The 27,468-nt window shown below is 36.8% G+C and overlaps 1 protein-coding gene across 1 annotated transcript in view; it reads left to right on the plus strand.

Annotated features, from left to right (window-relative positions):
• The window catches only part of med13a (mediator complex subunit 13a), an 88,482-nt gene that overhangs the window by 13,112 nt on the left and 47,902 nt on the right, over window positions 1–27,468 (plus strand). The window contains exon 3 of the mRNA XM_067397876.1: window positions 8,964–9,132. Within this exon, the coding sequence (XP_067253977.1) occupies window positions 8,964–9,132 (169 nt within the window). The remainder of the gene's footprint in view (window positions 1–8,963; window positions 9,133–27,468) is intronic.

Raw genomic sequence — 27,468 nt, forward strand, 5'->3', positions numbered from 1 at the left:
GCAAAAACTTTTGAAAATATTTATTTATTTATTTTTATCTATTTGAAAATAATAAATTTAACTGAGTTAGATGATAGTTTTAAAAGAGTTTGAGAATAATTAAGAAGTAAATAATACATTTTAACAGCATGTAGCCTTCAAATGTTTATAAATAAACATTGTTTATAAAAAGATCAAGTGAAAAATTAGTAATAAAATGAAGGCCAAAGAAACATACTCATTACATAGAATAAGTGACAGGTCTGTTTGCATTTACACTCTTAATGCATATCTGTTATGACCTACAGTATCCGATTGTTTTGTTCCGTCTGTTGCTATGGTTATATCACTGTCATTTGCAGTGTCGGATTCAGTCCCACGTTTAGGGTACATTTACATGACAACGATGTACTAAAAGTGGAAAGGTTTTTTCATTTTCTATACAAATGACAACGTTATCGAAAACTATCCCTGTTCACATGGATCCACGAAAATGACTAAAAACGCTGTATTACGCATGCCAGACAAGTAGTCAGCAATGTCACTTTGAAAAGACTACGTGCATATGCATTCTTTTACAGACGCATCATGTTTTTCCCTATAATGGCTAATAAATCGGAAGTCTTGTACATTTGCATGCCGTCACTGTTTTCACAGATTCGCCTTTTTGCAGTGTACCCGGAGACGACAACGGTATTGTTTTTAAGAACTTCCATTATGAAACCCGTTTACAAAAGTTTGCATTTTCAGGCCATTAAAACACATTTGTCGTGTAAATGAACGGCCAAAAGGCATACGTTTTTTGTTTTTAGTTGAAAACAGTGTTGTGTAAACAGCCCCTTAAATACTGTTATGTTTGCTGTGTACTAAGCAGCATGAAAAACAAAACATGTATTCAGATTGTATATGGATTATTATAAACAGAAAGAGAGCAAAGAGCGTTCCCTTTATAATCACTGAAGCTGTCAATCACTTGGCCTACATTCAGTGCCTGCTCACTGAGATCTACACTCCTGCGAAACTCTCGCTACAATAGAAAAAAAAAAAAGCTTTCGAAACTCCACAATGAATCTCTTATTTACGCTTTACTGGTGATAATGAAGGATGTGCGAGCACGCAGAACTCTAAAGCAGGCAAGGTGAACCAAAACACCAGTGTTTTGAGTGTATTCTGACTAACTTTGGCCATTGCATTCACACTCTCAACAGAAATGTCTGTGATTTGGCTACAACAATCAACGCTTCACAAGCACGTTGTACATAGAAACCTTTCACGCTCTTCATAGAGTGCTTACACAGATATGGGAGCATTTGAAAGCAGCCACCTGGCAGCAGGTACCGAATATACCTGAAACTCGGTACTACCGGTTCTCATTTTTAAAATTTCAGTACTGTCTTGGTACTGAAGTACAGGTACTTTTGACATGTTTTTGTGGAAAATGGTAATTTTTTTTTTTTTTTTTTTTAAGGATTCATTGATTAATACAAAGTTCAAAAGAACAGCGTTTATTTGAAATGTATTTTTTTTGTAACACTGTCTTTACATTCACTTTTGATAAATGGATTCTTGCTGTTTAAAAGTATTAATTTCTCAAAAACATACTAAGTCCAAACTTATGAAGTGTTTCATAATTTATGAAACATAATAATAAAATTGGAGCTGGTACAATTGACATCATATAGATGGTGTAGTATCTATGGTATTGGCTGCAATCATTATTGATAATTATTTTCCTCATTAATCTGTCTCTGAAATGCACTTAAAATTTTCAGTGAGTGCTGTTTGCTGCTTGTGTTGTGTCTGTGCTGCTGAAACTATGGTGTGGTCAGACTTGTTCACCCTGTCCTGATGATGCATTGGCTTTTGTACTTAATTCCCCAAACCAAAGAAAAGGGGGAGCCCTGCCTTCTCTTTCCTCCATCTTTATGCTTCTCTTTCCTTAGCTTTTCTCTCTTGCTGTGCTCTCATGTCATCTTTGGAAATAGTCATTAATAAGTAATTGAAGCTCTCCAGTCTTTGTATGGCTCTGCACTCAAAATCAGAGAAAAAGAACAAATGAGAGCAAGAGAGAAAGGAAAGCCAAGGGCACAAGGAGAAGAGAAAGGGATGGAGGTGCATATAGAAAGAGAGGGAAGACAGATTACAGCAGAGGATGAAGATGAGGTACAGAGAATTAAAGAAAGATGGAGGTGGAGGGAAAGAGACAACAGAGAAAATAAGCAGGAAGAAAGAGATGAGGCTCTTGTAGCGCACGGCTCTGGCTCTTCCCTGGTCTGGCGCAATCCCCTGGGGCCAATGGTTGAGCAGACATTAATCTCTCTGTTTAATGACCCTACAGCTGATCTAATGACTCCTGCATAGGAACCTGTGGCTGTAGGGAACAGCTCTACACTAAGGGGCAGGGCTCACTGTCCTGCTATTATGAGCCCATGTGTCTGAGGGATGATAATATGGTGCTCACTGCTGGTGTACTGAATAATACAGGGAACTGCTGAAAAGACCAGCATGTTCTGGCCTCCTGGCTGTGGTCAGGTTATGGTAAAGCTCTGAATTTCTCTTATTGTTTCTATTAATGGAATTCACATATTTGAAACAGTTTAAAGTTTATATAATATATGTGTTAATAGAGCTGTGGAATATAATCGTTTTTGTGATGCTGATGTAAATGATGCATCTGCATTGTATAAAAACAAAAGAATCAAATTTTAAAAAATGTAATGAAACGGACTTCTACACATTAATGTGCTGTACATATTAAGTTATTGTAAATGGAGTAGGCTACTCTTATTATATATTAATAAAAAGTTGCGTTTGTCCTTAGGAAGCAAAGCACTTGCATCTGATGTTTTGGTTTTTACGAAAAGAATGTGCATGAATGTGAAAAGAAAATGCAGGATGTGCTTGATATTAAACAGAGTTAAGTGCAATAAGCCATGAAAAAGATCTCAACGTGTTACTGTGCATTCACACTGCCGCCGGCGGGAACGTCAAAGTGATAGGAAGTCATTCATTTTCAATGTGAGCCGGCGGCGAGCTCCGGCGAGAGCGGCGGGGTGCATCTTGGACGGTGAGAGCGTTGAGGAGAGTTGAAGTCAGGTCAACTTTATGGTAATGAGCTATGACGCAGTTCAGCACCTACCAATTGGAATGTAGAGGTCCTCACTTCAGAGGATTCTGATTGGTTGCCACAACTTGTCATTTACTTTGACCCTCCCGCTGGTGGGGGTTTGAACGCACAGTACAGCGTTGTTGGCAGGGCAGCCATGGCGCATTTTGACGCTCTCGCCGGCGGCGATGTGAACGCAGTTACTTGTGCTGACTGAAATCACTTCTCTTTAGTGGCGTATTGAACTTGAATGGTCAGATGCACACAGAATTATTTCAGAATATCTGTCAAATATGTTGATTGTCTTAAATGAACATAATCAGTCGGGGTGAAAAATAAACCTGCTGCTGTCTGTCATTAATGTTAATCAGGCAACAAAAGAAAAGAGGGCATCAATCACTTCTCTTGAGTAAATAACTTTTGTAGCTTTCATAATAATAAATGTATTTGTAATTAATACACTAAAGACTATGCAGTGTTTTTTTTTTTTTTTACATTTGGTTATTAAATTTCTGTATTTCTTGAATGCTTCTATATAAAGTTAAATAAATTAATTCATTTCTTGATTGATTTGTTTCTTTCTTGTACTTGTTTTACTGTTTATTTGGATTCTTGTTCTTATTTTTAATAACAGTTAAAATAACAAAACTATATTGTGATTATTATTATAATAATTATTATTAATAAAAGATTTAAGAAGATTTATTGTGATGCATAGAGAATTGTTTTATAATTGAATCGTTACTCTTTGAATCCTTATCGAATTGTGAGACAAGTGAAGATATTTACACCTCTGTGTAAATATAATTTTTACACTTTTTTTATATATATATATAATATATATATATATATATATATATATATATATATATATATATATATATAATGTATATGTATATATATATATATATATATATGTTTCTCAAACTTTGCAGTTATTCATTATAATAATTATAATAAGGGTTTTGTACAGAAATGTTGCATTTATAGAATTATGTAATATTTTGCTGCATTAATCACGCGTTAAAGGTGCCCTAGAACTTTTTTTTTTAAAAGATGTAATATAAGTCTAAGGTGTCCCCTGAATGTGTCTGTGAAGTTTCAGCTCAAAATACCCCATAGATTTTTTTTTAAACAAATTTTTTTGCCTATTTTGGGGCATAATTTAGAAATGAGCCGATTCAGGAAGTGTGGCCCTTTAAATCTGGTGCTCCACGCCCCAAGAGCTCACACTTGCCTTAAACAACATAAAAGTTCAAACAGATACAACCCTCAAAATGGATCTTTACAAAGTGTTTGTCTCATTGCGTAAGTAGTGTTTATTTTGATGTTTACATTGATTCTGAATGAGTTTGAGGCTATGCTCCGTGGCTAACGGCTAATGCTACACTGTTGGAGAGATTTATAAAGAATGAAGTTGTTTATGCATTATACAGACTGCAAGTGTTTAATAATGAAAATAACGACGGCTCTTGTCTCTGTGAATACAGTAAGAAACGATGGTAACTTTAACCACATTTAACAGTACATTAGCAACATGCTAACGAAACATTTAGAAAGACATTTTACAAATATCACTAAAAATATCATGATATCATGAATCATGTCAGTTATTATTGCTCCATTTCCCATTTTTCGCTATTGTTCTTGCTTGCTTGCCTAGTCTGTTGATTCAGCTCTGCACAGATCCAGACGTTACTGGCTGCCCTTGTCTAATGCCTTTCATAATGTTGGGAACATGGGCTGGCATATGCAAATATTGGGGGCGTACACCCTGACTGTTACGTAACAGTCGGTGTTATGTTGAGATTCGCCTGTTCTTCGGAGGTCTTTTAAACAAATGAGATTTATATAAGGAGGAAACAATGGAGTTTGAGACTCACTGTATGTCATTTCCATGTACTGAACTCTTGTTACTTAACTATGCCGAGGTAAATTCAATTTTTGAATCTAGGGCACCTTTAATAGTGCCGTTAAAATTAATTTGAGTTAACGTGTCAATTTTGACACCCCTAGTTATAATTTTTTTTAAAATATTTTCTTTTACTTGGTTTTTAATTTTAGTAGTAATTAGTCTTTGCTCTTTTTCCAATGTGTACTATTTTTGGAGCCTAGTCTGCTTTAAAACTATTCATTATTATTGTACATAGTATATTGTATATAATAAATGCAATTTTTACTTGTTATTAATTGTAATTAAGGTGGTTTGTGTTACTCTTATATTGTTACGAGTCTTGAAGTTGATTCAGTTGTTTCCTTTGATAACTTGAACTTAAAAAAACAAAACAAAAAACCCTCAGTGTCTAAAAATTGGTGTCTTACCCTTACAAAACAAACACAGCCACTGTCAGTTCAACAATATTCCTGTCACAGCTCAAATTCCAAGCATGTAGAGAGCCAGCATCATTTATGCATTTATTTATTATGAATTACTCCTTAATATTATTTTGCACTCCAGGCTTAATGTGCTTATTTTTCAGGAGTGTTTAGTGCAGTTAGTGTGTTTTGCAGTATTTTGAGTGCATGTGTCTTTGTAAGCCAGCTATCTTCCTCTCTTTTGTGTTTTGCGCTCGGTGGGCAGTGGTTAGACCATGAGATACAAGGTCATAGGGAACGCTTGATAGAAACCAGGTGCCTCCTTCCCGCAGTAGAAATAGTGAGCATGACAGTTTGTTTTAAAGGAGGAATGAAATGCCGTTGACACACAACAGCAGGTTTTACAGCAGCTGTTTATATAAAAAAAGTGAGACGGATGATTTGCCGTTATTGAAAGTGGAAGCGACAGTGATGCCTTTATTTGGTTTTCATTATCTTAATGCCATCCTAACGCATTGGCTCACAGTCTGAGAAAACACAGGGTGTGTTACCTATAGCTGAGATTTCATAATAAAAGTATATGGTGTTTTTGCTTAGTGATGGACGATTTAAACCGGTAATTTGTCAACCAGTAGAGATTTTGGATTATTTTCTCTATTGCGGTTACAATCATGTGATGTTGCAGTGCTGCCCCAAAAGTGTATCATTTGAATGTGGCATGTGTATTATGATATTTCAGTTGTAATATTAAAAACTGTATTTAAAGCCAAAATAACTATATTGTAAGATATAGTAAAATACTCGTATCATAATAACACTGAAATGTGTTATTTTCTACACCGTTAGCATCATTGCATCAAACAAAATTGTAATAAATAAATAAATAAATAAATAAAATAATAATGTATTTCCCAAATACTACTACTGTCTTCTGTTGGTAGGCTAGAGGCATACTTATAGTTGTCTATTGCATATTAAGAAATAATCAAGAAATGGTAGATGTAAAAAGAGCAATGCCTTTTTTGTATGTGACTTTTTTTTTAATTTTTTTTATTTAGATGTTACATGAATGGGAGACTTTCATGGACTCTTAGGTTAATGTTTCTTACCTTGAATGATTCTGTCAAGAGCATGTATCTGTGTACAGGTGAAAAGTAGCTGGCCCTGTACTTAGGCTATTAAAAGATGCATGAGACAGCCAAAACCACCTCATTTTCTCTCTCATTCTCTACGTCTTTCTCTCTGCTTTGACAAAAGACAAGGTGTTTCATTGTTGCCAAGCTGTTAGTCAAATCAATGACATCCTTTAAAAGTGAATTGTGCTACTTGCTGCCTTTTCAGGAGACATAAACGAATTATAGATTTGCCTTCTGGCCTGATTCCAGTTCTTCAGCTGCGTTCATTCTGCGCTTATTTCTCTGCATGCAGACACACTCTGATTGAATGACCTTATGATTTGGCCCACAATGAATCTTCTACGCTGATTGTGCAGGAATGTGGTAAAATAGTTTATGCAGACCTGAGTGTACAGTACTCTTACTGATAGCTGATGGCTTGATCAAAGTATCCACAAACTACAATATCTTTTATTTAAACACATGCAAAGTGTGTTTTAAATATACACAACTTGCATCCCATGGCCAGAGAGATGGTTGCACATAACACCCTGTTGTGATTGTTAGGAAGAAATGTTCAGCTGCTTTTTACCTGCAAATAATTAGGTGCATTTGTGTTGTCACCTAAACTGAATGTGTGTCTGATTTATAACACTGTGGCAATTATGTTGTCTCAGACGTCTGCGGTGTTGGGGAATCCTATCTGAGCTGTTTGTTACTGTTTTATCAAGTGGATTTGTTGTGTATCCATCTGCAGACCTGCGGGCGGGCAAGTGTGGGTGGGTGGTGTAATGCGTGCAGCCCCTGGGTGCTCATGGGAGCTGTGCTGCACAGAGACATGTTTGAAAGGAGCTTAAGAGCTGCCAGGTTTAAGCAGTGACTCCTAATGAGATTACTGAAGCATGGAGGCCACAGCCGAACGTGATCCAGAAACAAACCAGCGCTCAGATTTACAGCCCCGTTGGACACTGTACCTGCAAGACTAGTCTGTGCAAGGCAAGATGACGTTTGATAGAATCAGTGCATCAGATTATTTAAAATTCAAATTAACTTAAAAAATAACAAGTAGATTCCTTTATTGCTTTAAAATTAACTAGAGCTTCAGAAATCTTTTTTCTTTTTTTTAAACACTAGGGGAGCATAGGTTTCTTTTAAATTCAATTAATGGCCAAAGCTTTTAATTGATTTAATCTCAGCAGGGGCTTTGGATTGTTTTAAATTTGAGTGTTCAGATGCAGTGTTGTTTTGAAATTGTCAAACATGTACATACCTGACATTTATATTCTTTAGACTTAGTTTCCCTGTAGTGAAAATCAAGTTTTTAATGTTTATATGTCTTTGTGGTGTTTTTAATATGTTTTAAGACAAACCATGTGCAAATTCATAAGTCAACATCATTACTGAGTATTTGCTCTTTAAAACTGCAGTGATCTGAAGACGGTCTCAAAAACCTGGTTTGAAATCGCTGGTGTTTGTGACGACAACTACCTTGGCTTTAGCATATTCATTAACTGACTGTGCAAGGTTGTCTCAAAGAACCCAGGTTATCCCAGTATATTTTTCTGTTGATATGAAAAATCAGGTAGATTTATCAATATAGTGGGTGTATGATGTATATTATGATGTTATGATGAACTCCACTGATGTTCTAAGGTGTTCAAAGCATTTCTAAGGATACTGATTTTTAGAAGGCAGCTGTCTGGATTGTGAACAGGAACGTGGTTTATGTATCATTAACACAATGTTAGCTGTTTGATAATGTAGTCAAGCAAAAGGCTAATCATATTAATTACCGTTATGTGTCCGTCGTTGTAAAGAGAGATGCCATTGTGTAGCGTTTAGCTCAGTAAGTTGACCGAGTGGATCTCCGAGCTGGTGTGAGTGATTGGAGGCGGGGCTAATTAGCATATTCATAATTCTGGGTATACTAAATGAGACAAGGGTGTAGAGTTTCATTTAAGTTATTTTAAGGTATGAAGAAATGTTTTTCACGGGGGAAAAAAAATGATATATGTCATTTTGGTGATCAAAGAGGAGTTGTAAGGGATAAAATTGACTACAGGGGGACTTTAACAAATGGCTCAGTCCAGCTGGTTAGAAAGGAGACAAACTGCAGGAAAGCGAACATTTTATGTAATAAAAATGTTCATCTGTTTTGTAGTTAAAGAGAGATATGTGATTTGAAACTTGCAGAATGAATTTAGTATGGTGCAGATATGCAGTTTGTTTTTCTTTTGGTTGGTTTAAAATTGCAGCTATTGTATTAGTTAAGTAAAGTGAATACTTTTTTGCCTTTGTATGGAAAAAGTTGTAGATCTGCTTTCTTTTTTTGTTTGTGTTCTGTCACTCACTTCTGCAAATTGCTTTTCCTTATGAACGTCACATCAAATGTTTATAGACAGCAGCAGGTTGGTGACCGGGTCTCTGTGTGTTTGTCCTCTCCACAGGCGAGGATGACGGCGTGTGGGAGAGCGGTCTGTCCTACGAATGTCGAACTCTTCTCTTCAAGGCCATTCACAACCTGCTGGAGCGCTGTCTGATGAACCGCAGTTTCGTACGCATCGGAAAATGGTTCGTTAAACCCTATGAAAAGGACGAGAAGCCCATAAACAAGAGGTAAGAAGAATACTGTTTCTGTTCAGATGTTCTTAAGCCGAGTTCAGACTACACGATTCGTATTGCAAGCTTCTTGCGGGCTACCATTTTTAATAATAATAATAACTCCAGTCTTGCACGCGTGATAGTCATGCAGTGTGAAAAGAACAGTGACCCGACTACTTTGAAAATCGTGCAGTCTGAACTCTGCTTTACCTTTATTCATGTATGGTTATATTTTGATCATAGCCTTGATGTAGATTTGAGGAGATCACTCTTTTGTGCTGTGGGCTACCATGTTTGCAATTTGCATCATCCATTGTAGTCCTTACATTAGAAAAATTATATTTATAATATAATATATATATATGCACCATTCTCAGGCTGCAGTACGCTAGTTGTGTGTTTGTGTACATTAGCTTCTTGGCACATTTCTTACAGGCGTGCAAGTGCTCTGTCTCCAGCGCTGGATTTCTCCCTGTCAGCATCTGTGCTCTTTGATAAGAAACTGAGACGACGTGTGTAGAGGTGGAAAAAAAAGAGCAGCTTGGCTTTTCTCTGCCCTCTGCCACAGTTCTCTCCTCACAGCGTCATTTATTTGCGCTCTTCTCTTATCATGCTCAAGGTCATTTATACACTCTATTAGCACAGCCAGACAGCTTTCAAGTAGGTTCAAAATAGTTTTTTTTTTTTTTTTCGTTTAGCAAATCAGAGAAAAGGTTGGTAGTCTTCAAGCTAAAAGCATGATATGTATTTGAGGCATTGTTTAATACTGAAATTAATATTTTAATCCTAGAGCCCTTGAATTTTAAAGATCAGAGTCTGTTGGTTAAACATGGTTGAAACACACATTCCTTTGAGATCTGTTAACAATGCTCTAACTGTGGGTTTGTGTTTTATGGAGCTGTCTGTCTGCAAATCACTGTAAAGTGACAGAAAAAGGAACAGCATTTCCTCCTTCAGTTCACCCTCTTTCACTCATAGTCACTTTCCTTCCCTCCTTCTCTCTTTCTATTAGTAGTTTTCTTTGGATGGCATGTTGAAGATTCAGCAGTCTTATAGATTCAGTTTGTCAAATTTTCTTAATTACTTTTTTTTTTTTTTTTTTGCATTTAGCATTTAAGACCAAATGACCACCATAGCTCATGACTTGCATACTCATTAATTATTAATTAAATACTTGCATATTTACTATATACTTAACTTTTGTCCCTCTCTTATCATAAACTGATAAAATGTATCCTTAATCTGTTAGATGTTAGAAGCAAAAGTATGGAATTTTAATTCGGAGCTTTGCTGATTTGCTGCTTGTTTACTTTATCGTTCAAAAGTCCGGTAAGATTTTTAATTGTTTTTTAAGTCTTTAATGCTCACCAAGTCTGCATTTATTTGATCAGAAATGCATTAAAAACAGTGATATTGTTAAATTATCATTTATAATCGTTGTTTTCTATTTTTATGTTTTACAATTTTATTCCTGAGACAGCAAAGCTGAATTTTCCGCAGCTGTTCCTCAGTCTTCAGTGTCACATGATCCTTCAGAAATCATTCTAATATGCTGATTTTGAGCTCAAGAAACATTTCGTATTATCAATGTTGAAAATAGTTTTTTTGCGAAACAGATATATATTTTTCCTGATTGTTTGAATTTACTGTTCATCAAACTTCAATTAATTTAATGTGTTCTTTTTGAATAAAAGTATTAATTTCTTAAAAAAAAAAAAAAAAAAAAAAATTACTGCCCTAGGGATGTGACAGTGAGAAATTTTTCCCATCGGTTAATCCGCATGTGACAACACCGGTAATAGGGCATCCTCTTCTTCTTCTTCTGCTACTGCTGCACATGATGCGGATCTGACACCTGTCCCATTTTCTCACAAATCTTTAAGTTAATTTAACTAATTTAAGACTGCTCTTATGAGGACACTCGACAAAACGGACATTTTGGCATAATTTGTGTATTATGATTCATTCAAGCGCGGAAGAGAACTCGATATTGGCGTGCGTTGTGTGTGTGTGCCACATAGGCAGCCAGGACATTCACAGACAGCGCATTCTCTTTTGTTGCTCTTGAATGGTTTAAAAGCATTTGCATGAATAAAAGCTTGATCATATAACGCAGAAAAACGGAAACTGCGTCAATTGCATTAAATATTTTAATTGCGACTGAACACCGGTAACACCGTTAACACAGACTACCGTAGCAAGCCTATACTGACCCCAAACTTTTTAATTGTTGTGTACATTTAAAGATGGACTTTAATGATGAAGCATTGCATGATGTCTGAGAGTGTTGTTGAGAGTCTGTGTTGAGAGTTTCTGTAGAGTCCAACCATTAGTCTGAGACATAACACCAAATGTCTCGTATTGGTAAAATCTGATTCTTCACTTCCTTGTCAAGAGCTAGAATATGTGGTAAAACATCTTTGTGTGTAAGTGTTCGTCTTGTATGTTCAGTCCCTGCATCCTTACGACAAGATATTATGAACTGAAGAAATTTGATTCTCAATTGGTACTCATTGAGCCTTTTAAATAACACTCAGAGGCAGAGGAGCAGGGAACACTGTGTAGTAATGGGCTGGATGGTGATTAGAATTTCTGCCTGCTGCACTGATTCCCAAAGTTTGCTTTGTGTCTTTCTTAGTGCCATATCCCTCAGTGAATGGCTGTGTGTTCACGTCTTAAGCATGTGTAGTTTTTCCACCAAGCAGGTGTTTAATTTTTTCCCTGAAGGTCCACCATAGCAGAACACATGTGGGTCCCTTAGAGGAAAATCACCTGTCACAAATATGGCTGTGGGTTCTTGCATGCCATAAAATCTTAAATTTTCGCACGGTATATTATTTAGTAGACTCATTTGTAACATTGAGTGATTTTATTCAATTATTTTGAGATTTGGAACAAAAAAAAAAATATTTATTTTAAATAAGTCATTTATTCTGGTCAGCCATAGCATGAAAATAATAATAGCTTAAAATGTTAATATCAGTGTACACTTTGTTAAAAATGATTTCTTGTGTTCTTAAACACATTTGTGTACATTCCAAGAATTTACACAACCATTCACAATATTCACATTCAAAATATTGAATAATATTCATGTTCAAAAATATTCATATTCAAAATTTTCAACATTTTTAGAATCAATTTCAGAATATTTCGTACAAAGACTTACAACAAAGAAAACAGTAAAGACTAGGGCTGGGTATTGACACAATTTTCACGATTCGATGCGATTACTATTCACATGCTTTCGATTCAATTACAATTTCGATTCGATTCAATATCGATTATTTTGGATGTAGTATTTCAGCTGCAGTACATGGCAAATTTTCTAGAGGAAAAAATCTCTCAACTAATGCTGTAAACTACACATGAGTCAGTTGGTACTACTTTACTATAATATTGAAGGTTAAAATTAACATTTATATACAAACACTTAAATTACACTCAATGATGTTTTTATTATAAAGTTTAGAATTACATAATCATATTTCTACTCCAATTAGTTTTTTTGAAATATAAACATTTAAATTGTGGCTGTCATAACTGATTTATTCAAACATGCAAAACATACAGTTGTACTGTATATTTTAACATACCTTCAGATGTTTAGTCATGTTTGTTTCGCGCTGTAACTGGTATTAAAGCGGAGGAGAGGATGTTCACATGCGCTCCGTGCTGCCGTGTCTCTTTAACTGAGGCGCTAAAGCGATCTGTCGCATCACATTAAACGGCGCCAAAACGGTATTTATTTTTTGAATCATAATAAGAAAAACGTCATTTGAAATCTGAGACTTTGCTTCATATCAAAAGCAACAAAGCACAAAGATTATTGTGATTTATTGGATGGGAGGCGCGCTACATGTTCTGCTCTTTCATCAACTGAAAACAGACTAATTGATTCTTGGGATTTAAGAATCGATATCGGTCCGTAAAAGTGAGAATCGATTAAAATCAAGAAATCTATATTTTTTTACCCAACTCTAGTAAAGACATTTATAATATAACAAATGATTTCACTTTTAAATAAATTCCTTTTGAACTTTCAATTCATTAAAGAATCCTGAAAAAAGTTTGTTTACACAAAAATATTAAGTTGATACTGAACTATTAAAATATGTTTTCAACATTAATAATATTAAGAACTTATTTGAGTAGCAAATCAGCATATTAGAATGACCAAAACCCGATACTAAATGGGCCTCAAGGTTAAACTAAGAAAGACTGTAGTATTAATTAGCTCCAACGTAATCAGTTCTGCTTTTGGTACTGGAGAATTTCATTAAATACATTTCCTATTTATTGCTACATAAACATTCTTGCAAATTTTATCACCAACCATTTTTAATTTGCTATAATATAAAGATATTTGGTCTATGATGCATTTTCACTATTCGCAATTCATAAGAGAGATCTCTCTCGCATCAGAGCCTGTGTGCCTTGCACGCTACAACGCACACAACACGAATGCCCCTGCTTAATTAGTGACAATGGCGGAGAAATCTAAACATACAAAAGTGTGGTTATACTTCACTAGAGTCGATACAGACCGTGCTCATTGCCACAAGTGTAACAAGACTTTTGCTTGTAAGTGCAGAAAGACAAGCAATTTGTCCAACATCTCTCAAAAGTGCATCAACACAAAGAAGCAATAAGAAAACCATTAAAAGTACTGGACCAATAAGCAGTATGATACCAATCCCTACTGAACACTGGAGTAATGGCGACTTTGCCATCAAAGGGATTAATTACATTTTAAAATGTATTAAAATAGAATGGATATTTTATTAATATTTCACAATATTACTGCTTTTATTGCATTTTTATAATATTTTGCAATTTGTTTTTTAAATATTGTTTTTAACCTCTGTGCAGTGTTTAGATTAGGTAAGGTGTGTTTAAGGAGTGGATTCATATTCGCAGCACACACATATGCATACTTGCATTCTCTTTTGAGGGATTACCTCAGTAAACCTGTTAGACTTCAGGCCTGTGTTGTCCCCACCTTTGCTTATCCTGATGCCCGCCCTCTAGATCCTTCCGCACGGAAAACACAGACAGCCTTAGCAGCGCCGCTGGCTTCCTCTCCCTCCCTCTCTCTCTCCCCCCGCAGGTTTTTTTTTTGTTTTGTTTTTTTAAATAAGAATTCCAGCTCGTGAATAGACCCAAACCTTTCCTGTTCTGCGCTGTGTTGTCTTGCATGTGAGCAAAAGTGTCTTGTGGTTTCTCTATAATTAGAGGATCTGTGTGGAAGTGAGCTCGGAAGCTTGGCTCCGAGGAATGCCAGAGAACTTGTTTTGTTTTATTAGATTTTTATTTATTTGACTAACACACTCCAGCCATATATAGCTCTGTGTAGTTTGTGTAACTATGCTCAGTCACTATGCGGTTCTCCCATTGGCTGGCCGTGTTGTCACACGGTGCCGCTCTGTAACCAAACCCGATGCGTTTTAGCTGCTTACATCATCCTTCATACAGGTCAGAGCTGTGATCATGTGCGCTCTTTCTCTCTCTCATGGTGGGTGTGAGCAGCAGATCTGTTACCATGGTTAATCCACAGATCCAGTGTGTTCTTTTATGGGCAGTGCTCGCAGGGGAGCCGGGTGATGCGTGAGCCAGTGCAGAACATGATGCATTGCCTGCACGTCACTACACGTTACTCAACAATTATTGTGGTGTAGTGTCGCAATCATACTGTAAAGGGTATTAAAGATGCATCTGTGATTTTTCTGTTTGCTTAGCAAGGCAGTGGAGGAGACAACTGCGGCTGCAACGCTCAATATATCCATCACGATACCTATCTGCGTAAAACAGCACACGTTTCTGAATATCTGTACACACCCACAGAAATCTCACGTAATAAAATCATGCGCTTACATAGGCACAAAATCATTTGCATGCAGAAATGTCTCCTTGAGATGCACATCTATGACAAACTACAGGCTAAGATGTTTTATAGGGGTTTGCACACAACTGTCACAAACACATTCACACACCAGCAGATGCAACATCTTTTCAGCAATGGGATTCCACAGAGAGTGAAGTGGCATGTGATCTGGTGTGTTTATCTATTATGAATGAACTTGCTGTAGCTATACTGCTAAAAGGATGAATTTCTCCACACCAGGTCCCTTGTTTCTTTGTCTTGGTCGTGACCAGACCCACAAAGAATCTTTCTGCAGAATTGGGGCATCTGTCATTTGCAAAGTTCAATAAATCGAGTCCCTCAATAAATACGTGGTCATTTATTAAAATGTTGTGATGGAACAGAAGTAGTGACAGGTTTTCTTCTGTATTGTCATCCAAGTCAAACAGATTATCAGAAAATAAAAGGATGTAAGGCGGGACTTGGCTGGATGGAGACAAATCTGAAGGTGAGATTGCAGTTGATGATTGTAAGAAATTATTACATCATCAGAGAGAAATCTGTCAATTCACTGGAAGGTCCAGTTATGATATTTTGATTTAAAAAAGATCATTAAGATGCATTTCGAAAATAGATGGGGTGAATTTCCATTTCATGCCGACTTTAAAGATTTGGACCAATTTAATAATTTTAGCTTTGAACTAGGGCTGCATGATTAATCAAAATTAAACCACACGCGATTTGGCAAAGGCTGCATTTTTTTATGCGCACCTTGTCAGTGCAGTGCGGCTCTGTGATTTAGAAGAAAATGCTGCTTCATCTGAAGCCAGAGGGTGCTCTCATGCAGAAACTCCAAATATGCCCTGCAGAAGTACGATAACACACGTCATTCCAGCAAATCCCAATGGGCATCTTACTATCGCTGTAGCTGAATAAACAGAAGATTGAAACACTTTGATTGATTTAAACATGACTAATAAACACATGACTACGACAATATATTTAATGCTTATCACTGTATGGAATACTATGAAATATGTTGTGTGGCTGTGTGCCTTATTCTTTTTAAGAAGCCACATCAACACAAAAGGATGTCATTTCAAACATTCAACTTACGTTGTGAAGCGAGTTTGTCGCAAAATCATGTTGTTAAATGTTGTCATAACAGTTGTTATAACAGTGTCATAAATGCTTCTCATGATTGGAAAGATGTTTGACATGTGTTGCTTTTTCAAATGCATGTTATAAGCAACTCAAACTCGCAGTGCTTTTACTACTGATCACAGAGCTGTGGTTCACTGACAAGCTGTGCATAAAAAAATAATCGCAGCCTAAAGCTCGGGATACACTGCACAATATTTGGCTGTCCCAGACGAAATATTGCCATCGTGAAACAATCGCGGTGATTTCTGTGATTATGGCTCTTAATCGTTGCTCCTATATCATACAGTGACAGAGGTTCAAAGACAGCAGTTTTCCCGGTCTTGCTACCAAAGATAGTCTACGGTAATTTTCTGACAGTGTCAGAAATTCAGCATGATCATCGCACAGTGTGTTTGCTGCTGTGACCTACGTCTACAGACCAGCCAATAAAAATGCGACATGAAATCAACGCGACACGGCACTAAAACTTAAAACTGCTTACCTCAAGCTCTTTTCCCTTCTTCTTTTGCCGCTTCCTTTTTTTTTTTCAGCACACATCAAAACTACAACTGCCGAAGTGTGATTCAACATGGTCTTTTTGTTAACTACTAGCGCATGCTGATGACATTTGATTCTACAGAAACTTGCATCGTAGCTCACGATTCAATAGGTGTCATCATCGTACAGTCTACATGCTTGTTGTACCCAAGTTTAATAGATCGATGTTGCACAGTGTGATAAAGTAATGATCTTATAGGATTGCTAAAATCGTGCAGTGTATTCCGGGGCTTTAGCCAAATCGGTTTAAGAGTGATCTCATGTTAATTGCGATTAATCGTGCAGCCCTACTTTGAACATAATTCTGCAGCCATTCCTCAAATTAGTGAAGAAAAAGTCTGGGCCTTTTCCGTGTTATTACAATTTGGCTGGGAATGTAACAGTAGATCCCATGTGTGTGCACACAATTTGTCCTTGTTTCACATTCAAGTTCAAAGGCATGTCCAGATTACATCATTATATAGTCTTATATCCATTTTTCTACCCTTCACTCCTGGACAGCTTCAGATAAACACAGTGTAGTAAATCTGGAACATTCAGGGTGGGTCCAGAAGATCGCTGTAAATTTAGAACCCTGCCCAGGCTACAGCTCCCAGCTCCTCTCTGCTGCTTTCTGAGCTCAGTTCCACAAGACTGATGTGAGATTCCTGACATTCCAGAACTCCTACTCTCAGTTCCCATTCCAGTATTCCACTCACACACTTATTGACGCTACACACTGGTCATAGATATCAATGGTGAATGCTGAAATTTCAACTTTCTCTCCAGTTTTATTCCATTCTTTTCCTCCTCTTCATTCTCATCCATCTCGTCTCCCTCTCCTCAGATGCTCACTGCACTCTAACCTTGACCCTGTACATTGACTTCATCAGAAGCTCCTATCTTTGCTCTAAGGAGTGTGTGTGGAGAATGTCTGCAGTGAATAGATTTACAATCTGTGGAGATGTTCCAGGGTCTCCGGTCTGGCACCTCCCCCTATTTTCAAAAAGCATGTTGATTAAAAAAAAAAGTCCCTTTTTCCTATAAAGTTTAATTTTGAAGGTGCAATTTATGGGAGGTATATTGAGAAAGTCAGGGTGTTCTGGCTCACTTAAGAGGGGTTTGTTGGCTCAAGGAGCCTTATAGAGTAGATCTACATCAGCTTACATGCAAAAGTGTACAAAGAAAATGAGCACCCATACTTATTGCATTTAAAATCAGTTTACATGATGGTTGTTTTAAAAAAAAAAGTCATGAATTTTTGCAGCTTAGAAATTACTTGCCTCACTTTTTAAAATCCAAATACAGTCTCTAGTGAGCACTGCTATTAATTGTTTTCCATTTATTAGTTTTATAGCAAATTTTACATTAAAGCATAATTCAAAACCCATCCCTGTGTGGCTGTTTGTCAAGATTGAGAGTCTCTATGGCTTTGAGCCAATCAGGTCCTCTTTTAGTTAGAACACTGGCTTTGTATTTAGTGAAATCCTGTTACATAAGATCAATAAACATTTAATTAGCATAAGTGACTGTTGACTAACTAACATTTTGTTTGAGAAACGTCTAGCCGGGTTTGTTCAGCTGTTATGATGAGGCAAACCGTAAAAGCGTGCAGAATATGAGCTCTAGTCGTCTAATCTAGAGGCTTTTTAAGTTCTGTTATTGACTCTGAGCGCTTCGTTTAAAGGCCACGCTTTATGAATGAGTGAGAGGATGTCCTTCTCTCTCTTTGTGTGTATAAAGGCTTTGTTTGCAGGATCTTTGATAGATGCAGTAGACCGTGTATGTTTGTGTGTTAACTGCCATTGCTCTGTGGTCGACTGCTTTAATCTGAAGGTATTTCAGAGAGTCTCAGTTCTCTATTTGTGGTAATTGTGTTGCTGTTAGTAATGCACTTCAGTACAGTGGCTGACGTCTTCCAGGGGTTTGGTTTATAGAGAGGCAGTGTAACGGCATGTTCCTTCAGTTGATCACCTGATCTTGCTATTGCTATTGGTCAGGTGACGGAAGACAGACAGTTTGTCATGTGGTTTAGACACATGTGGCATGTTAGAGGGATAGTTCACCCATGAATTTGATGTTTTGTCCTGACTGTCTCCACATCATCTTTCTTGTTTTACATTAACACTCCAGTATTATTTTAGTGTTATTTATATACCATTATAGTGTTAATTGTTTATATTTTCAGTTTCATCTGTTTTAGTAGCGCTTGTCTTTTTATGATTATTATTTTTTTTTTATATTTGTACTTTATTTTTAGTTTATATTTTTGAGTGCTAAAATTACTATTCAGTTAATTGGTAAAGCAAAATTTCATCTAATAGGCAAGTGTTTCATCTAATATTTATATTTTATTTTAGCATTATTTAAATTAAGAAAAACTTTTTTTATATTATATAGTTTTAAGATTAGTTAAAAATGTCAATGTCATGACTGAAGCAGGATTTATCCAGCAGCTCTTTGAACATTCTTCATGACAAGACAGTTAAATGTGAATTATGTTGGATGCTTAGACAGAGAGGCTTTTCAGATGACTTGGCCACATGGGCGCAGACACCACCTGTTTGCCTGTGCCTGGGTGTGCTGCATGTGTAAAGTCATTGAATTGAGATGTGAAGTGTATTTGTGGGTTTTGTTGTAGGAGTTTGCTACGCCCTGACCAGAGCCACTGCTTTCAGGAAGTCAGTAACAGCCCAACTCTACAACTGTGGAATGTTACCTCTTTTTTTCTTTCTCATGCTGTTTTTCTCACCACAAGCTGTTTAAATTTTGTTTTCCTAATGCTCTTTTTTTCATTCTGCTAATTTTCGCCCCTCTAAACCTCATTGGATTATCTGTTTGGGACCTCTTTTCTCTCTTTTTTTTTTTCTTCTTGTTTTTTAGATGGAAATGCACAGTCATCATAATTAGCTAGTGCTATCAGGGGTAGCTGGTGTCCTGAATTCTATTTTTATCTTCGGTTGACGGGAGCGGGGACCATAAAACTGTTTTGCAGTTATGTTTGTTAAAAATACACTGCCATTCAAAAGTTTGGAGTCTGTAACATTTTTTATGTTTTTATAAGAAGTCTTGTGCTCACCAAGGCTGCACTTTTTATGATTAAACATACACTGCAAACAGTATAAATATTGTTACAATTTCAAATATTTTAATATAATTTAAAAAATAATTTATTCCTGTGATGCAAATCAGAATTGTCAGCAGCCATTACTCCAGTCTTCAGTGTCGCATGATCCTTCAGAAATCAATCTAATATGCTGATTTCAACAGAACACCATTTGAAATGGAAATATTTTGTAACATATAAATGTCTTTACTTTCACTTGATCAATTTAATGCCATTGCTGAAGTTTTAAAAAACCCATTGTACTGACCTTTAAGTATTTTTATTTAGTCGTTTTTTCTTTGTGACAAAAAGTACAGCCACTTGCAGAATCATATAAAGTATAAATATAAAGTCCCTCTGTCTAAAAAATGTGAAGAAAAAAAATTATCCATCTTAGTTAAACATCTGATGATGAATTGCCCAGTTAGAGATAAGGTGTCTGAAGATGCCAATAGGTGTTGCTCTGTTTGTTTGTTTTCTCATTTCCAAATACAATTTTTTACTTTCATTTGTTGAGTGGTAATTTTGGACTGGTGTGAACTTGGGCTGGAACAGTGGTTACAGGTCATGTTTTTGTTTTGGGGCTGGTCAGTGAGGCACACACTGATCGCTCTGTCTGCCACTGAATAGAGAACTTCAGGAGCATGCTGTTATTGAGCACACTGTGTGTAGACCATGTGATCAAATCTGATGGTGCAGCAGTATTGAGCTCGCTCAGAGAGCCTCCTTTTGTGTGCATTGTTATAGAGAACGTTTAAGATCTGTGTGCGGCTAAAATAACGTCAGATGGCAGTTGTACTAATATCTCTACAGGGGGCAGCCTGCTGTAAAACATCCTCCCACTATGGCTGGACCAGCGACACATCAATAGCCACTGTATTATATATCCAGAATAAGTGTTGTGGAACTAAACCCGGGTGCACACTGTACGATTTATAATAGTCCTTTACTATTGTTGCTTGTCAGACTGTACATGATCCCTGCTGTAATCCATGTCACACTGTAGGATCTCAGTTTTCATTAATGTCAGACTGTTTGGCAGTCAAGACGTGTTTAAAAAAACGGACGCACGCAAGAAGATTCGTCTGGGGTTTTACATCAATCTGTGACCAGTTCGTGTTATTACTCTGCTGATGGTGAACATGTCAAACTAGTGATCAAAGACTTCAGATTTTGGCCTAGGATCAGAGGAATCTTTTAGCATTTACAAAAATTTACATTTACAAAAAGACAGCCAAATTGTGGCCAAAATTGTACAGTGCAAGACTTATGATATTATGTTCTCTAGACATAGCTTGTGTCCCTCCTTCATTGCAAGTTGTCATTTTAGCATCTTCTTGGTCAAAATCATTAAGACTGATTGCTTAGAAAAAAGTAAAAACGTACCCCTTGAATGCATGAATTTAAGGTGTTATTAAGTTGGCTTGAAAAAGCCAACTTACTGATCTACTACTTAAGCTTATTAAGTTGGCTTGAAAAAGCCAACTTACTGTAATCCTATTTAAACTTATTAAGTTGGCTTGAAAAAGCCAACTTACTGATCTACTACTTAAGCTTATTATTATTATTATTCTTCTTAGACTAAATTTCTAAATGCATCTCCTCCTAGACTGTTCAAGCTACAACCACCAAACTCGGACTAGACCTTCAGACTATTCTGACTTAGTGTGCTATATCTTTTCAGACTGATCAGACTTACGGTTTTCCTAAAAAAGCTGATTAAAACTTGGAAAAATCCCATTGACTTTCATTGACGGAATGTTCAAATGAGCCAAGACTATTCAAACTCCAACTGTCAAAATTCAAATTTTCAGACTCTATTAGATGCCATTCTATGTACTATTTCTAATCCATTGAGACTCATTCAAATTTCCATTCTATCTAATATCTATCTATCTATCTATCTATCTATCTATCTATCTATCTATCTATCTATCTATCTATTTCTCTTTCTAATCTATCTATCTATCTATCTATCTATCTATTTCTCTTTCTAATCTATCTATCTATCTATCTATCTATCTATCTATCTATCTATCTATCTATCTATCTATCTCTCTTTTTAATCTATCTATCTATCTATCTATTTCTCTTTCTAATCTATCTATCTATCTATCTATCTATCTATCTATCTATCTATCTATCTATCTATTTCTCTTTCTAATCTGTCTATCTATCTATCTATTTCTCTTTCTAATCAATCCATCTATCTATCTATCTATCTATCTATCTATCTATCTATCAAACTAAATCTATCTATCTATCTATCTATCTATCTATCTATCTATCTATCTATCTATTTCTCTTTTTAATCTATCTATCTCTATCTATCTATCAAACTAAATCTATCTATCTATCTATCTATCTATCTATCTATCTATCTATCTATCTATCTATCTATCTATCTATCCCTTCTCATCTATCTATCAATCTATCTTTCTTCTCATCTATCACTTTTCATCTATCTATCTATCACTTCTCATCTATCTCTCTTCTCATCTATCTCTCTTCTCATCTATCACTTCTCATCTATCTCTCTTCTCATCTATCACTTCTCATCTATCTCTCTATCTATCTATCTATATATCTATCTATTTCTCTATCTATCTATCTATCTATCTATCTATCTATCAAACTAAATATATCTATCTATCTATCTATTTCTATTTCTAATCTATCTATCTATCTATCTATCTATCTATCTATCTATCTATCTATCTATCTATCTATCTATCTATCCCTTCTCATCTATCTATCAATCTATCTTCTCATCTATCACTTCTCATCTATCTCTCTTCTCATCTATCACTTCTCATCTATCTCTCTATCTATCTATCTATCTATGATCAACTCTCATAGCAACCACCCAAACCAACCTAGCAACCACCCAGAACACCATGGCAACTGCATAGCAACCACACAAATCACCCTGGCATCATCCTAGCAACCAGCCTGGATACAATAGCAACCACATAGCAACACCATGGCAACCACCCCGAGTACCCTAGCAACCGCATAGCAACACCCTAGCAACCACCCCGAGTACCCTAGCAACCGCATAGCAACACCCTAGCAACAACCCCGAGTACCCTAGCAACAGCATAGCAACACCTTAGCAACCACCCCGAGTACCCTAGCAACACCTTAGCAACCACCCCGAGTACCCTAGCAACACCCTAACAACCACCCCGAGTACCCTAGCAACCGCATAGCCAACACCCTAGCAACCACCCAGTACCCTAGTAACCGCATAGCAACACCTTAGCAACCACCCTGATTACCATAGCAACCGCATAGCAACACCATAGCAACCACCCGAGTACCCTAGCAACCGCATAGCAACACCTTAGCAACAACCCCGAGTACCCTAGCAACACCTTAAGCAACCACCCCGAGTACCCTAGCAACCGCATGGCAACACCCTAGCAACCACCCGAGTACCATAGCAACCGCATAGCTTAACACCCTAGCAACCACCCCGAGTACCCTAGCAACCGCATAGCAACACCCTAGCAACCGCATACAACACCTTAGCAACCACCCCGAGTACCCTAGCAACTGCATAGCCAACACCATAGCAACCAAACAGAGTGCCCTAGCAACCAATTTGCAAAATCTATATCTCTGCATCAGAACATCGTACAGACATGGGGGTTGGTTTATATTGTCAAGCAGCCTTTGGAGTATCATCACTGGTAGCTGCCAAGTCACTCCCTAGCAACCAAACAGTACCCTAGTAACCATTTTGCAAAATCTGTATCTCTGCATCAGAACATCTTCCAGACATGGGGGTTGGTTTATATTGTCAAGCAGCCTTTGGAGTATCATCGCTGGTAGCTGCCAAGCCACTCCCTAGCAACCAAACAGAGTACCCTAGCAACCGTTTTGCAAAATCTATATCTCTGCATCAGTACATCGTAGAGACATGGCGGTTGGCTCTTTTGACTCATGCTAGCAATCTGGACTTCAACATGCTAGCAGTGAATAGCTACATGCTAATAGTGATTAGCTAAGTGCTAAAGTGGGCTAAGAACATGCTAATAACTCTATAAAAACTCCATAGTATCCATCTGTGACAATTACCAATCTATCTATCTATCTAATAAAACTTAAACTTTCAAACTTCAAACTTTTAAAACTTCTTCAAACTTTCTGGCTATGCTTTTTCAAGCCAACTTAAAGTTTGTCCTCAAACTTTTTTATCTAGTTATTATTATTATTATTATTCTTCTTCTTACTTGAATTTCCAAGACTAACTCCTCCTAGAGCTTTAACTCCACAAACTCCAAACTCGGGTCAGACCTTCAGACTGTTCTGACTTGGTGTGCTATATCTTTTCAAACTGATCCGACTTACGGTTTTCCTAAAAATGACAATTAAAGCTCGGAAAAATCCCATTGACTTTCATTGACGGAATGTTCAAATGAGCCAAGACTTTCAAATTCCAACTGTCAAAATTCAAATTCAAACTACGGAAGCCCATTAGACTCAAAAACTCAATTAGACTCAAGTGCCATTCTATGTACTATTTCTAATCCATTGAAACTCATTAAACTCTATCTATCTATCTATCTATCTATCTATCTATCTATCTATCTATCTATCTATCTAACTCATTCAAACTCATCTATCTATCTATCTATCAAACTAAATCTATCTATCTATCTATCTATCTATCTATCTATCTATCTATCTATCTATCTATCTAACTCATTCAAACTCATCTATCTATCTATCTATCAAACTAAATCTATCTATCTATCTATCTATCAAACTCTATCTATCTATCTATCTATCTATCTATCTATATATATATATCTATCTATCTATCTATCTCATTAAAACTCATCAATCAATCTATCTATCTATCTATCTATCTATCTATCTATCTATCTAACTCATTCAAACTCATCTATCTATCGATCTATCTATCTATCTATCAAACTAAATCTATCTATCTATCTATCTATCTATCTATCTATCTATCTATCTATCTATCTATCTATCTATCTTCAAATCAGAACATCGTACAGACATGGGGATTGGTTTATATTGTCAAACAGCCTTTGGAGTATCATCATTGGTAGCTGCCAAGCCACTCCCTAGCAACCAAACAGAGTACCCTAGCAACCGTTTTGCAAGATCTATATCTCTGCATCAGAACATCGTACAGACATGGGGGTTGGTTTATATTGTCAAGCAGCCTTTGGAGTATCATCATTGGTAGCCGCCAAGTCACTCCCTAGCAACCAAACAGAGTACCCTAGCAACCGTTTTGCAAGATCTATATCTCTGCATCAGAACATCGTACAGACATGGGGGTTGGTTTATATTGTCAAGCAGCCTTTGGAGTATCATCATTGGTAGCCGCCAAGCCACTCCCTAGCAACCAAACAGTACCCTAGCAACCGTTTTGCAAGATATATATCTCTGCATCAGAACATCATACAGACATGAGGGTTGGTTTATATTGTCAAGCAGCCTTTGGAGTATCATCATTGGTAGCTGCCAAGCCACTCCCTAGCAACCAAACAGAGTACCTAGCAACCATTATGCAAATTCTATATCTCTGCATCAGAACATCGTAGAGACATGGGGGTTGGTTTATATTGTCAAGCAGCCTTTGGAGTATCATCATTGGTAGCTGCCAAGCCACTCCCTAGCAACCAAACAGAGTACCCTAGCAACCGTTTTGCAAGATCTATATCTCTGCATCAGAACATCGTACAGACATGGGGGTTGGTTTATATTGTCAAGCAGCCTTTGGAGTATCATCATTGGTAGCCGACAAGCCACTCCCTAGCAACCAAACAGAGTACCCTAGCAACCGTTTTGCAAGATCTATATTTCTGCATCAGAACATCGTACAGACATGGGGGTTGTTTTATATTGTCAAGCAGCCTTTGGAGTAGCATCACTGGTAGCTGCCAAGCCAGTGCCTAGCAACCAAACAGTACCCTAGCAACCGTTTTGCAATATCTATATCTCTGCATCAGAACATTGTAAAGACATGGGGGTTGGTTTATATTGTCAAGCAGCCTTTGGAGTATCATCATTGGTAGCTGCAGAGCCACTCCCTAGCAACCAAACAGTACCCTAGCAACCGTTTTGCAAGATCTATATCTCTGCATCAGAACATCGTACAGACATGGGGGTTGGTTTATATTGTCAAGCAGCCTTTGGAGTATCATCATTGGTAGCTGCCAAGCCACTCCCTAGCAACCAAACAGTACCCTAGCAACCGTTTTGCAAGATCTATATCTCTGCATCAGAACATCGTACAGACATGGGGGTTGGTTTATATTGTCAAGTAGCCTTTGGAGTATCATCGGTAGCTGCCGAGCCACTCCCTAGCAACCAAACAGTACCCTAGCAACCGTTTTGCAAGATCTATATCTCTGCATCAGAACATCATAAAGACATGGGGGTTGGTTTATATTGTCAAGCAGCCTTTGGAGTATCATCATTGGTAGCTGCTGAGCCACTCCCTAGCAACCAAACAGAGTACCCTAGCAACCGTTTTGCAAGATCTATATCTCTGCATCAAAACATCGTAGAGACATGGGGTTTGGTTTATATTGTCAAGCAGTCTTCGGAGTATTATCATTGGTAGCTGCCAAGCCACTCCCTAGCAACCAAACTGTACCCTAGCAACCGTTTTGCAAGATTTATATCTCTGCATCAAAACATCGTAGAGACATGGGGTTTGGTTTATATTGTCAAGCAATCTTTGGAGTATTATCATTGGTAGCTGCCATGCCACTCCCTAGCAACCAAACAGTACCCTAGCAACCGTTTTGTAAGATCTATATCTCTGCATCAGAACATTGTAGAGACATGGCGGTTGGCTCTTTTGACTCATGCTAGCAATCTCTACTTCCAACATGCTACACATGCTAGCAGTGAATAGCTACATGCTAATATCTATTAGCTAAGTGCTAAAGTAGGCTAAGAACATGCTAATAACTCTATAAAACTCCATAGTAACCATCTGTGACAACTATCTATCTATCTATCTATCTATCTATCTATCTATCTAAACTACTAAACTTAAACTTTCAAACTTCAAAGTTTCAAACTTCAAACTGAAAACTTCAAACTGAAAACTTCAAACTGAAAACTTTTAAAACTATTTAAAACTTTCTGGACTGGCTTTTTCAAGCCAACTTAAAGTTTGTCTTCAAACTTTTTTATCTAGTTATTATTATTATTCTTCTTAGACTAAATTTCTAAATGCATCTCCTCCTAGACTGTTCAAGCTACAACCACCAAACTCGGACTAGACCTTCAGACTATTCTGACTTAGTGTGCTATATCTTTTCAGACTGATCAGACTTACGGTTTTCCTAAAAAAGCTGATTAAAACTTGGAAAAATCCCATTGACTTTCATTGACGGAATGTTCAAATGAGCCAAGACTATTCAAACTCCAACTGTCAAAATTCAAATTTTGACAGTTGGAGAAAACCCATCAGACTCTATTAGATGCCATTCTATGTACTATTTCTAATCCATTGAGACTCATTCAAATTTCCATTCTATCTAATATCTATCTATATATCTATCTATCTATCTATCTATCTATCTATCTATCTATTTCTCTTTCTAATCTATCTATCTATCTATCTATCTATCTATCTATCTATTTCTCTTTCTAATCTATCTATCTATCTATCTATCTATCTATCTATCTATCTATCTAT

This window comes from Chanodichthys erythropterus, chromosome 10 (assembly GCF_024489055.1).
Source record: "Chanodichthys erythropterus isolate Z2021 chromosome 10, ASM2448905v1, whole genome shotgun sequence".
NCBI classification, from domain to species: domain Eukaryota; kingdom Metazoa; phylum Chordata; class Actinopteri; order Cypriniformes; family Xenocyprididae; genus Chanodichthys; species Chanodichthys erythropterus.